Source organism: Pinus tabuliformis, chromosome 3_2 (genome assembly GCF_031772625.1).
Source record: "Pinus tabuliformis cultivar Carrire ecotype Pingquan chromosome 3_2, CPIR1, whole genome shotgun sequence".
Classification (NCBI taxonomy): domain Eukaryota; kingdom Viridiplantae; phylum Streptophyta; class Pinopsida; order Pinales; family Pinaceae; genus Pinus; species Pinus tabuliformis.
The window spans coordinates 486,390,832-486,403,365 of record NC_142302.1 but is presented as its reverse complement, the minus strand read 5'-3'; the positions used below and the strand labels follow the sequence as shown (position 1 = coordinate 486,403,365).

General features: G+C 41.0%; 1 protein-coding gene across 1 annotated transcript in view; it reads right to left on the bottom strand.

Moving 5' to 3' along the window:
* LOC149181417 (Peptidase C78, ubiquitin fold modifier-specific peptidase 1/ 2) overlaps nucleotides 1–12,534 on the bottom strand; it is a 456,391-nt gene that overhangs the window by 41,599 nt on the left and 402,258 nt on the right. The window contains exons 11-12 of the mRNA XM_089416612.1: nucleotides 5,639–5,750; nucleotides 4,181–4,283 (exon numbers count right to left, since the gene is read on the bottom strand). Coding sequence (XP_089272738.1) covers nucleotides 4,181–4,283; nucleotides 5,639–5,750 — 215 coding nt within the window. The remainder of the gene's footprint in view (nucleotides 1–4,180; nucleotides 4,284–5,638; nucleotides 5,751–12,534) is intronic.

The following is a 12,534-nucleotide window of genomic DNA, read 5'->3' as shown; positions in this document are numbered from 1 at the left end:
CCATGGAAGTAAAGGCTATAGCCCTAGCCCTTAACACAGTCATGGAAGAAGACTCTAACGTTGTCATGAAGGAGAGGCTTTAACGCAGTGAAGGAGGCTTCCATATCATAGCAAGGAAAGGCCTAAACACTGGTCTAATAGAGAAGCCCTATACGCTGTTCTAAAGGAGACTCCTAGCCGCAGAGGAAGAAGATACCTAGCCACTGTAAAAGGGAGCTTTTATATGCAGCAAGAGGAGACTTGTCTATGCAGCAAGGAGATGTCCTAATCTGTAGTCTACGGGACCTTCCATCCATTGTCAAGGGAAGCTCTAAAAGAGCCCTTGCCGCAGGTCTGAAAGTCACCTAAACTATACGCTGTCTGAGGAGATCTAGCCACAGTCAAAGAGGTTTTATATGCAGCAAGAAAAGGCACTCACACGCAGCAAAGGGGAGGCTTCTATACGTAGCATTTGAGGGTGCCCTAAGCTGCAGTAAGGAGGCCTAGAAGAGGCCCTAATCACAGACTAGAAGGTGACCTAATTCGCTGTCACAATCTACCCTAGTCGCAGTCAAACAGGAAGGCTACTATCCACAGATAAGAAGAAGCCTTATCAATATATTACAGCCTGGAAGGACAACGTGGAATTTGTGGCAGCGTGATAAAAGAAGTATGATGACAACACGGTGTTAGAAGGTTGTTCCTAGGACTGTTTACATGGTTGGTAAATCACAGTGCTGATAGCAAAGTCAAGCCCTTGTAAATACTGCTTCATTGACATTTTTGATTGTTGCTTAACTTGTTGCTGGGCTAGGCCATAGGCCATAGCCAACAGCTAAGGTTGTTGTATCAGTGTTGACAGCATGACAGAGGTGGTGACCCACCTTGATACATTGTAGTCTTAGAAGGCCTACATTGTTGTCTGAGTTAAAGATAAGTTGATGAGTTGATGAAACAATGACTACTAGTATTGCAGTAGGAGGACAACATTCTGGAAGATGTAGCATGATTGGATGCAGCATGATGATGGATGCAACATGGTTGGATGTATCATGATGATGGATGGAGCATGATTGGATGCAACATGGTTGGATGCAGCATGATTGGATGCAGCATGATCGTGGATGCAGCATGATTGGATGCAGCATGGTTGGATGCAACATGGTTGGATGCAACATGATTGGATGCAGCATGGTTGGATGCAACATGGTGTTGGAATCACCTTGAAGAATGTTTGCCTTCACCCGAGTTCAGAACTGTATTCCTTGTCATCAGATCTGCAACCTCATTGTGTCATCTTCATGGTGAAGATCTCTGATGTCTAATCAAAGTGTTGACTTCTGATGTATATGTACTATCTCTCTCTCCGCTGAACTATTGAAGAATATAAGAAGATTTGATCAAGGATTTCCCCACATTGGGGTTTGTTCTTAGCTGGTGCCACATCTTGTGTCCTCTTGTGTTGGCTTGTTTTCTGATGTTTATGTTTATTTTCTATCTACACTTTACTATCATGATGATGTGATTGCTAATTTGGAATTGATATTGAGTCTAAATGGAAAAATTGAAGTAAATTGCTCTAAGCATAGAACATACCTAAAATTAACAGAGACTAATTTGAAGATTACTGTTGGGGGCAATTCTACTTATCCTGTGAAGGGTTTTGGTTCTGTTTCTTTTCATGTGGATGATGATGAAATCATACATCTACATCATATTATGTACATACCGAGATTAAAGAAGAATATTATATCTATATCAAGAGGGGGGCCAAAGTCAAACCTCAAACAGGGTCGAAGATGCCACAGAAGGGGGCTTGAAGTAGCATAAAACTTTGGACTCAAGGGCCGCAAGATAAGCCTCCTTCTGTGCTGAAAAAATACCATAGAAGAGCCTCTAAATTTGTCCATAGATTCATCACAGAGGGTCGAATAACCTAGGTAGAGTTTCAGGAATGATCCAAATTTTGGGCACAAAATAGACCTCTCGAACCAAATGAATTTAGCCTCAGAATATATGCGAAATGTGTCTCAGAAATAAATCTCTACCCGAGTTCAGAACTGCAATCCTTGTCATCAGATCTGCAACCTCATTGTGTCATCTTCATGGTGAAGATCTCTGATATCCAATCTTGACAAGTCAAAGTGTTGACTTCTGATGTATATGTACTATCTCTCTCTGTGCTGAACTATGGAAGAATATAAGAAGATTTGATCAAGGGTTTCCCCACATTGGAGTTTGTTCCTAACTGGTGTCACATCTTGTGTCCTCTTGTGTTGGCTTGTTTTCTGATGTTTATGTTTATGTTCTATCTGCACTTTACTATCATGCTGATGTGATTGCTAATCTGGAATTGATATTGAGCCTAAATGGAAAAATTGAAGTAAATTGCTCTAAGCATAGAACATACCTAAAATTAATAGAGACTAATTTGAAGATTATTCTTGGTGGCAATTCTACTTATCCTGTGAAGGGTTTGGTTCTGTTTCTTTTCGTTTGGATGATGATGAAATCATACATCTACATCATATTATGTACGTACCTAGATTAAAGAAGAATCTTGTATCTATATCAGGAGGGGGGCCAAAGTCAAACCTCAGACAGGGTCGAAGATGCCACAAAAGGGGGCTTGAAATAGTCTAAAACTTTGGCCTCAAGGGCCGCAAGATAAGCCTCCTTATGTGCCGAAAAAAATACCATAGAAGAGCCTTTGAATTTTTCCATAGGTTCATCACAAAGGGCCAAATAACGTCAAGCAGAGCCTCAGGAATGATCCAAATTTTGGGCACAAAATAGACCTCTCGAACCAAATGAATTTAGCCTCAGAATATATGCGAAATGTGTCTCAGAAATGAATCTCTAGCTCGGAATGTTCAACAAATTTCACCATAGAAGATGAGACAATAAGCACCAAAACCTCCTAAAAATTTGGCCTTTTCCATATCAACGTGACTACACTTGGCCTCAGAAAAATCAGAAGAAATGCATGATAGATTGATGCATTTTATGGAGAAATCCGAGCTCATATATATAGTGATGGTGGGGGCTTCTAGAGGGGCTGACTAGCCCTTAGAAACATAAAGCCGACCTAACAAAAATATAAACTTATCATTAGCCGACTTGACCGAAAATTCAAATTTGAATTTTCAAATATAGAGCCAACCTAAGAACACATAAAATTATTTTAAGGAGGCCGATTTAATCCATTTTTGGATGCTGATTTGGGCTAGAGCAATCCTTGTTCAAAAGGTTGATATGGACAGCTCAAAAACCAATACAAATTTTCAAGATTCTCCAAAAAAATTGACCGATCAACAAACTGCTTTTAGCACTTATTTTGGGCACCTTGACCACATAATGGGGGCTCCAATTGGACAAAGCATATCTCCTCAACTGAGAGGAGTTATGTGGTGCGTCACCTATCATTGGAATCGGCATGATGACCACTATCAATTGATGATGGCCTTGAGAGCAAAAGCATCGATTTTCCCATCCAAATTCTTCATCAGAGGCGGGGCGTCATGGCCACACCGCAGGAGCTTCCAATAAATGCAATCCATAGATGAATATTAAGAGAGTTCATAGTCCAATGTTGGCATCAATGACAACACCTTTCAACACAGATGTCTAGACAAATTCTGATTTGTAAACCTTGCTGAAAAGACAATTTCTCCTCAAGAAAAGATCTCTGGGTTTTTTCCCGGATTGTGTTTCCCAGGTGAAAAAATATTTTGTCTACTATGCATGGTTGTCTTTCTATGATCTTTATTGTTTCCGCTGCATTTACAGTTGGGATTTTCTGTGCAATTATCCAATCATATCAATGACATAAGAAATACTGTTTGAAAAATCATTAGGAAGTAATAACCATATCAAAAAATTGTATTCTCCTGCACATGCTATAGAATTTCAACAGTTATAAGGTAGAATTTCATAATGGCATTCTAGTAGAACATGAGCAATTAGCATTCAGTCTCTTGGAGCAAACAAATCTCGTAATAGTATATCTTGCAACTAGGCTAAATTAATTATGATTTAAAAACTAAGATAATTTCACCATAGCAAATTAATTATGATTTAAAAACTAAGATAATTTCACCATAGCAATTATATTCTTACATTAAGCATCTCATTTAGGAACAGCTGAAACTATAATCCTATATGAGTAAACAAAGAAAAGAACAGTAGAAAGGCTTCTGACCAATCATAACAGGTGTCCCTTGTGTCTCAAAATGTAATGCTAGCTCTCGACATTTCTCCGGAAGCTCTGCCCCGGATCTTACATTTAGAATTCTACAAGTTACCTGCAGAAACAAATGAGCATTATTCTCACCGAGGCAACCACCTCAACTACACAAGCTCAAAACAAAGTCATTTAGCATGATGATGCACATAGCGCATACAGTGACTTGATGATGCACCATTATTAGAACTACACTATAACAGTAAAGGAAAGAAAATGTGTTATATCGAACATCAAAATAAGTACTAAATTATGGAATATCCTCTGTCAATGCCTTTACTCCTTTCCTTTGTATTTTGAGGACCATCCACTCTTGTCATTGTATTAAAAAAGGGACTATAAATATTGTGATCAATGGGTAAAGACGTTTCTTGTATCAACCTTTTTATGTTGTTGATTAGTGGAGGTATTACAAAACCTCATGTTATTTGTTAGTGAGGTGTTCCCTTGATAGATCCTCTTGTCATATTCATGCATGGAGTGTGTATCAACATGGTAGGCACATGGAGACACACAATTGTGTGCTAGACCATGCGAGTCTTAGCCATTTTAACAAAGAATGATGAACATCGACCATTACTGACAATTTGTGTTTTGGCCGCAGTGGGAGGTTTGTTGATGACTATATTGTACCACCTCACTCAAGGGTAACAGTAGGAGTGATCCCCAGTGCCCACTATCCCTGTGGAAAATGGGTAGCTGCGTTGCATGCTAACCCTTTCACAGATTGATTAAAGCACTGAACATCAAGGATAAGGAGACCAAACCATAACAAAATGTTGCTATTCTAATGGAAAATTGTAAATCTATCCGTATGCCCACAATATCCTACAGTTTCCATTTTCCACGTATGACGCAAGAATTAGTCTCTTGCAATCAGTTATAAAAATTCTTCTAAACAATCCATTTGGATATTTTCAAGTGTTTATGCCAGACTTGTGTCAAGCTGAAAAATTCACAATGAAGTGACACTCAAAACAACAAAGCACCATGTTACACCATTAATAAACATAGATATCAAACACACAGATATCTACTAAAATGGAATTTGCCATATCTTATCCTACTTATAAAATTCCAGGTATGGCCAAACTGTTGAAGGTGAAATCTACGCAAATATTTACAGATATAACATTTAATAGTTCTTCATTTGTTGAATACCATTTCTAACTGTTTCAGATCTATTCATAAAAGAAAGAGCTTGATATTGATTATGAATACTACAAGATAAAAAGGTATCAACTGGCTCTAAAACTAAGTTGTACATTTTATGCTCATCTTCAGATCATTTCATCTTTTTCTACTTAGAGAACAGAAAATGAAGAATTCATATTAGCTCTGAATTAAATCACAAACTTAAAACCTAGAAACCATGGGAAGCAAGAGAATATGATGGGGATGGAAAGTACTCCTTACACCAAGCAGTTTATCAAGAACAAAACTTAGTTCAATAGCTCCAATCCATTCCCGTGATCCAGTAAATGAAGGCTCCTTGTCACCAATTTCTACAAGAGTTTCTTGTATTTTTCTGTTTACAAGAACCCAATAATTAATCTGGCGAAAGACACACTAAAGAAACACAATCAGATATACAATCTTCACAGCAAACCAAAAGCCAGGTCAAAATATCCTTCTATCAAATAAGGATGACATATTAAAAAGTTTCAGGATTTTCTAATCTTAACAGACTTCCACATTGTGCCAATAATTTAGCTAGAGCAGAAATCAGGGACCTTTATAAGAAGAAGAATCAAATCTTGAAACATAATAGAGGAACCATAAAATGGAAAGAACATTGGAATTGAACACCAGAAAATAGTAAAGGAACAAATTAGCATATGAAATTCAGCATTGACAATTTTCAACCCTTACAGATAAATTCCTCTCCATGCCAAACAAGAATTCACCATTTAAATACAAAGAAATGTCCTGGCTGTTGCCACTGTGCATGACATACAAAAGTTTTGTATTAATGATATGGAGACATGGGCTGTGAATCTAATCTGTCCATCTCAGTTCAGAATTTAAAATAACTTCAGCTAAGTTTTCACTTCTGCAACATCCACCTTTGGCACATATCTTTTAGTTATAAGACCTACAAGCATATAAAACCTATGCACATGCCATGTGCAAATGAAGATAATAAACACTTTAAATGAACCATGAAAAAGAAAATCTTATTATCTCATCCATGATAAAACAGAGTGATTACACAGTACCAAATTCCAATAGAACCCTTGTGACTAGCTGCACATGCCTCATGCAAAGTATAAGAATTACATGGACCGGAACCATATCATTGTTCTTATAAAGTAATTTCAAACAGAGAAATGGTATATTCAGCATGTTGGTTTCTAGGAGAAAATTGCATACAGATGTAAACATGGATATTATGTCACTTGCAAGTATATCCAAAAATGCCAGTCAGGCTGTGGTCTACAAGCAACATGGAGCAGTTGTGACTTGACCTGGGTTCCAATCTAGTCAGGCATGCTTCTCCACGGCATGCACATAGGGTTTGTCAGATGTGGCTATTAGATTATGTCGAATATTGATGACGTAGCCTTCGTGGAGTATTCCAAATTGAAAATTTACAGAAAATAACAGAAACATGTACAAGGAGCAACAACCATAAACAGGTACTGCACATGCATATCAAAACACCAGGAAAATAAAGCAGAACAGCTGAGCCATTTTATTAATCTCGAGAATGATGAGTACAATGAGTAAGGAAAATGGAACTTGGGCTTGCTATTGCAAGCTATGCAAAGCCTAGGTGAGACAACTCTGGTCTGGAGGAAATACTGGCCCAAACTGGTACTGCGTGCTACCCAGGAAATCACTGATGTTGCTGCTACAATGGGACTGAAGATTCTGCTATGAAAAATGCTTGGATCACCCTGAAATTGCAGCCACGAGCTCCACTCCTCATACCCAGAAAGGGTTTGGCCCAACTCCAAGCCCAAACTGAACCCACAAACATGCAAATTTACAATCTAGTTAGCAATACGCCCTGCTATAAGAATGAGAATTCCGGGCTGTAATATCGTCCGGAAAACTTTGTAAAATTAGTCGGAGACTGCTCCTCAAAAAACCCACAAAAACCTAGAAAGGGTTTCGGCTAAGTCCACCGATCACCGGTGAACCCCAACAAGTGTGAATTGCCCAATCTGGCCAGAAAACGCCCCACAATTTTGATACTACTGAATTATGCCCAAATCAACCACGGGAAATTCCTCCCAACTCCGGCTAAATTCTCCACTGATAAATACCTCCTATCTCCAACCCTTATCTCTCCCAACTCCACTTCTCTAAACCCCTGTCCAACCCTTAGTCAATAGCTTTTGCGCCCTTACCAAAAGATAGAAAAATTGACCCAAGTAATAGCCTCCAATCCAGCGCAGCAAATCGTTATCCAAACTCCAGTCTAACAATAAGAAAATTTCCTACAAAATATCAGAGCCTCTAACCCACGCTTGCTCCCACAATGTGCTCCACAAAATACCTCTACGCCCAAGAAAAATGCACTATTGAATAAACTCTTGCAATGATGTCCAATGGAAGCTCTGAATTGAGCTCCCCAAATTGCCTCACTAGGGAGACACTCGAAGTTCTCCGAAATGAGGGTGGAATTCCGCTTGGAATTCCTAGTGCTAAACAACACTCTGGCCCTTGTGCTAAACAACTCCAAGAGAAGATGAAATATAAAGTGTAATAGTCAAAAGATGATCCACAAAATGGGTCCCTCCTTTATATTTTCTCTCCATCCTTCTAGACTGTTTTTAATATTATTTTATTGGTGGGGGCCACCAATAAAATAATACTTGCCACCTTTCTCCCAAATACTAGTTGCCCCTTTGAATTAATATTACCATAATTGGACAAAATTCCCATGCTCACAAAATTGGGGATATTACAGTCCTCCCCGCCAAAACTTGCTTGTCCTCAAGCAATGCTGGAACAAACACTCTCTCTATCAACTGACCCAAATGGTTACTGCAAACAATACCCAGGTCTCAAATCTGCCACTAAGTCATCCCTATCCCCAGCACTATCCTATCATGAAGGAGTCCCTCGATACCAGGGTCCCAAGCCATCCTAATCAACGTGAAGCAACTCTTGCTCCACTCACTATCCAACTTGGTACAGGCACCTGAAGCCCTCTGCATACAGTCAGTAAGTAGAGCATCATGATAATGTAAAGTCCTGATCAACTCATTGTGCAACTACTCTACTGAGTCATCGATCTCATACACTCGAAGGGTGGACTCCTGAAGATACGATCCAACCCTAGTGGAGATGAATCCTTTGTTATGAATAAAAATTATATCAAAATAATAAAAAATAATGTAAATAATAATAATCATAATTAATGATAAGCTAACTAATAGTTAATATTGAAGAGACATGTTCTAAGTACATATTCGTTAGTGATGTTGATTTGGGGTAGCATCAGATGTGCTTTAGCCACGAAATTTGGTGGAGAGGGTGGGGCACATGAGATCTTCAAAACTCAGAAAGGGTTTGGGTAGATTCTAAACAGATTAGGAGATATTAAAATAATTAATATTTTTAATGGAGTCCTTAAGTCTAAACTTAGGGAAAGTAAAATATTAATGTGGTATTAATATGAATCTATGTTAGAATGGTCTAAAAGACATGGATCAAGCCAAATATAATCTTAGCCATTAATTAGGGACTTAATCTCGGCCGTTGATATGTCAACAGGAAAAGTATAAGAAGAGACTTGAGGGTCACTTGGAGAACACACCAGATGATCAGTCATTTTATTCTCTAGAGCAGGGTTTGCTAAGAGAGATAGAATCAGTGATCGGAAAGCAGCTGAGGGGCATTGAGTACAAAGAGACAGAGAGGCAGAGATCGTGTTGGGAGAGCAGCAGAGCAGTCAGTGCTCACGCAGGGCCATGCAGACGCAGCCAAGTGCTGTGCAGAGCACCAGAGAGGCCAGCGTATCTGACGCAGAGGCCCAGAGAGTCGACGCAGGGCCTCCTGGGGCTGATGCACGCCAAGATAGGCTGACGTAGGGCCAGTGCTGGGCTAGGAGAGGCTGACGCAGTCCAGATTGGGCAGACGCTGGGGTTTCTGAGCAGTTTTGTGCTGAGGAGTTGCCGGAAGGATTATTCAGGGTTTCAGCCAGGAGATTTGTCAGAAACCAAGAGGTATTACTGCCAAGGAAATTCTTTGTTGGGTAGGCCAGTTTCGGCACCCAAATTTTACTCTGATATTGCTTAATAAGAAAACACTTAGATAGCTGCATTGGTTTTCCCACATTGGGTTTTTCCGACATTAGTCCAAAATTAATGGTGTCATATGGTGTGTTTGTTTCTGTTTCTTTTAGTTGCTGATCTGTAATATGTTGAGCATGCACTAGTGTTTATTTTCAGTATTCACATTGTACATAACTTGTTAAGGAAAATAACAAGTAGGTAGGAATAAATCAGATAAAGTGCATGGAAGGTTTCTAACTAAGTAAACTTAGAAACTTCAACATGGTATCAGAGCGTGATTGCAGATCACAGGAGGACTAAAAGACATCAATTGAGTGGAATAATAGCAACAGAAACAGCTGTCCCGAGGTGACAGAAGTTGTTTCTAGCAGCGTAGAAGCCAAGGAGTGTGATGCAGAGCCAGACAAGGCTCATGCAAGGCCACACAGAGGCAACCAGGGGCTGCGCAGAGCATCAAAGAGGCCAGCGTTGCTGACGCAGAGGGCCAGAGGGTTGACGCGGGGCATCTGAGGGCTGACGCATACCCATCCGAGGTGACGTAGGACCAGCGTGGGGCAAAGAGGAGCTGACGCAGTCCACAGATAGGCAGTTGCTAGGGTTTAGAAGGCTGCAGGAATATTGCAGAGTGGAGCTGGTGAGGTACTGTAGTCAGAATAGTACCTGATAGAGCAAGGCCAGAGGAGTTGTTACTAAGGGTTTCTAGTTGAGGAACCCGAATTAGTGGTGCGGTTGCACAAGACGATTAGAGTAGGGGGCATCTCGACAAGCGGCAGAAGGATTTCTAGGAGGGAAATCAGGACTCAGAGGGAGTCCAGAAGAGAACTTCTAGACGGGAAGTAGAGACTCAGAGGAGTCGAATAGAAAACTTCCAGGAGGGAAGTAGAGGAGCATCATGGCACTACACAGAGTAAGAGACCAGGATAGACTGGATGGAGCGTCAAATTTCGCAATCTGGAAGGCCATAATCTTATTCGTACTTGACAGGAATCGTGTCAAGAACTTCGCCTTGAAGGTAATAGCTATCCCTGTCGACCCCAATGATAATGACAGGTACGAGGAGGTGATGGCAAGGGCCAAGAGCATTATCCTTAACGGGGTCAAGGATCATGTAGTACCACATATAGCCAAGAAGGAAATGACATTTGAGATGTGGGAGGCTCTTAAGAAGCTGTACCAGCATACTTTTGTGCATAGAAGAATGCTACTTGAGAATCAATTGAGGTCGTCTCAGATGAATAAGGGAGAACTGATTAACACCTTCCTCGAAGGACTGAATGAGATCCGAGATCAGTTGACTGCTATAGGGGCGACACCGGGTTAGGAGCTGATGGTGAGGACAACCGTGAATGCTGTCTCAGAATACTGGGAAGTATTTGTCCAAAGCATACTGGGCAGAGGGACACTTCCACCTTGGGACGAGATGTGGGCAGCTCTTCGCCAAGAAGAGATCAGACGGCAGTCGAAGACAGGTAGCAGTAGCAAGGGGATCAAAGTCAAGAAGGAGGTGGAAGACGTGGCCCTAGCATCTGAGAGAAAGCAGGAAAAGCGGAAGAAGAAAGATCTCTCCAAGATCAAGTGCTTCCACTGCGGGGAGCTAGGTCATTATGCGACCCAGTGTCCAAGGAAGAAGAGTAAGTGAGAGTCTTCCGTGACTAAGGCAGCACCAACACGGGCAGAGAAGGAAGTTTTGACAGATGATGACTGTGCCATGAGTGCACACACACCACTTGAGCGGAAGTGGGGAGACCTAGCATTAGTGTTGATGGAGAGCTGAAAGTGTGTGGGCGCTCGGTCACCGAATCCATTGCACTGCTAATACCATCACTAACCAAGCCCATGTTGTGATGGGGAATCCCACCTAGATCCCAACAACAATTTGGCCCTCGTACTCCTCTAGTAATCCATGACCTTTGCTGAAATGCAACCATGGATGTACCCAACCGCCTAACCTGCTCCATTGAGTACCAACTCAGTACCTCTCACCATTCAATCCCAAAGGAGGGATCGAATGTACAATCTCTTGTGTACAGAGCAAGCCCTCCATGTTGACGTTGTGTCATACTCAACTCAAGCCACTGGCCCCTGCTGACTCGGTCATCCCTTATGATCTGTCTTGACAACTCTACCTGTTTCAATCCAATGCATAAGGGTGAAATAATAATGTTGAGGATCTCACCAACGTGTCTCTGAAGCGAACTGCTCTGAAACCCCAATGTGTGCTCTCCGCGTTGCCCCTCGTCAATGTCTAGCCACAAGGACACCTGCGCATCCTCTTCCATCACAACCTCAACTTGAACCTCCAACTGCTCCTCCACCAACAACCCATCATATAAAACATCCTCACCAGTCAGCTATAGATGATTGTCGTCTCACAACTCTGTCATAGATCTGGATGCCTCTGTACCTATCGACTCCTCATCAATGGTGGAGATGTCTCTCGACACCTCATCAACCTGTGGTGCATTGCTATCACCTGAAAACTCGGTCACAACACTGGGTACCTCATCAACTGTCAGCATCTCATCAACGGGTGTATGCTCAACTGTCTCCTTGCCAACCATGGCCCCTTCAACTACTTTTTCATCTTCTGCCTTGATCCTCCTCATCATCCCTGCATAATTCCACTGAATTCCCACTGATTTGTGCATGTCTCTTAGTTCACAGAACTCCCAAAAGGAGAGGGACGCCTGAATGTCATGTCCCAATGATTGGTATGCCCTCCAATTTGCTACTAATAACTCCACATCAGTTGCAATCATAACTTGCCATGTTGATGCATTATCCATAATTTTGGGCACAGTGGATTTGTTGCATAAATGAGAATGGTCCTGATTCCAATTGTGGTATGAATCAGTTGCTCCCCCACATCAATCATCATTTGTTGCATCCTAATCACCTCATTCAAGATTACTGCCATGTTGTTTGATTTTAACCTTTCTTTGGATCACATGATTTCTTAGCTTTTTATTTTGGTATTGTCATCACTTGGCTTAAGGCCCACAACGGACCAAGTCATGGCTCTGACACCACTATAATATTCCAAATTGAAAATTTACAACAAAT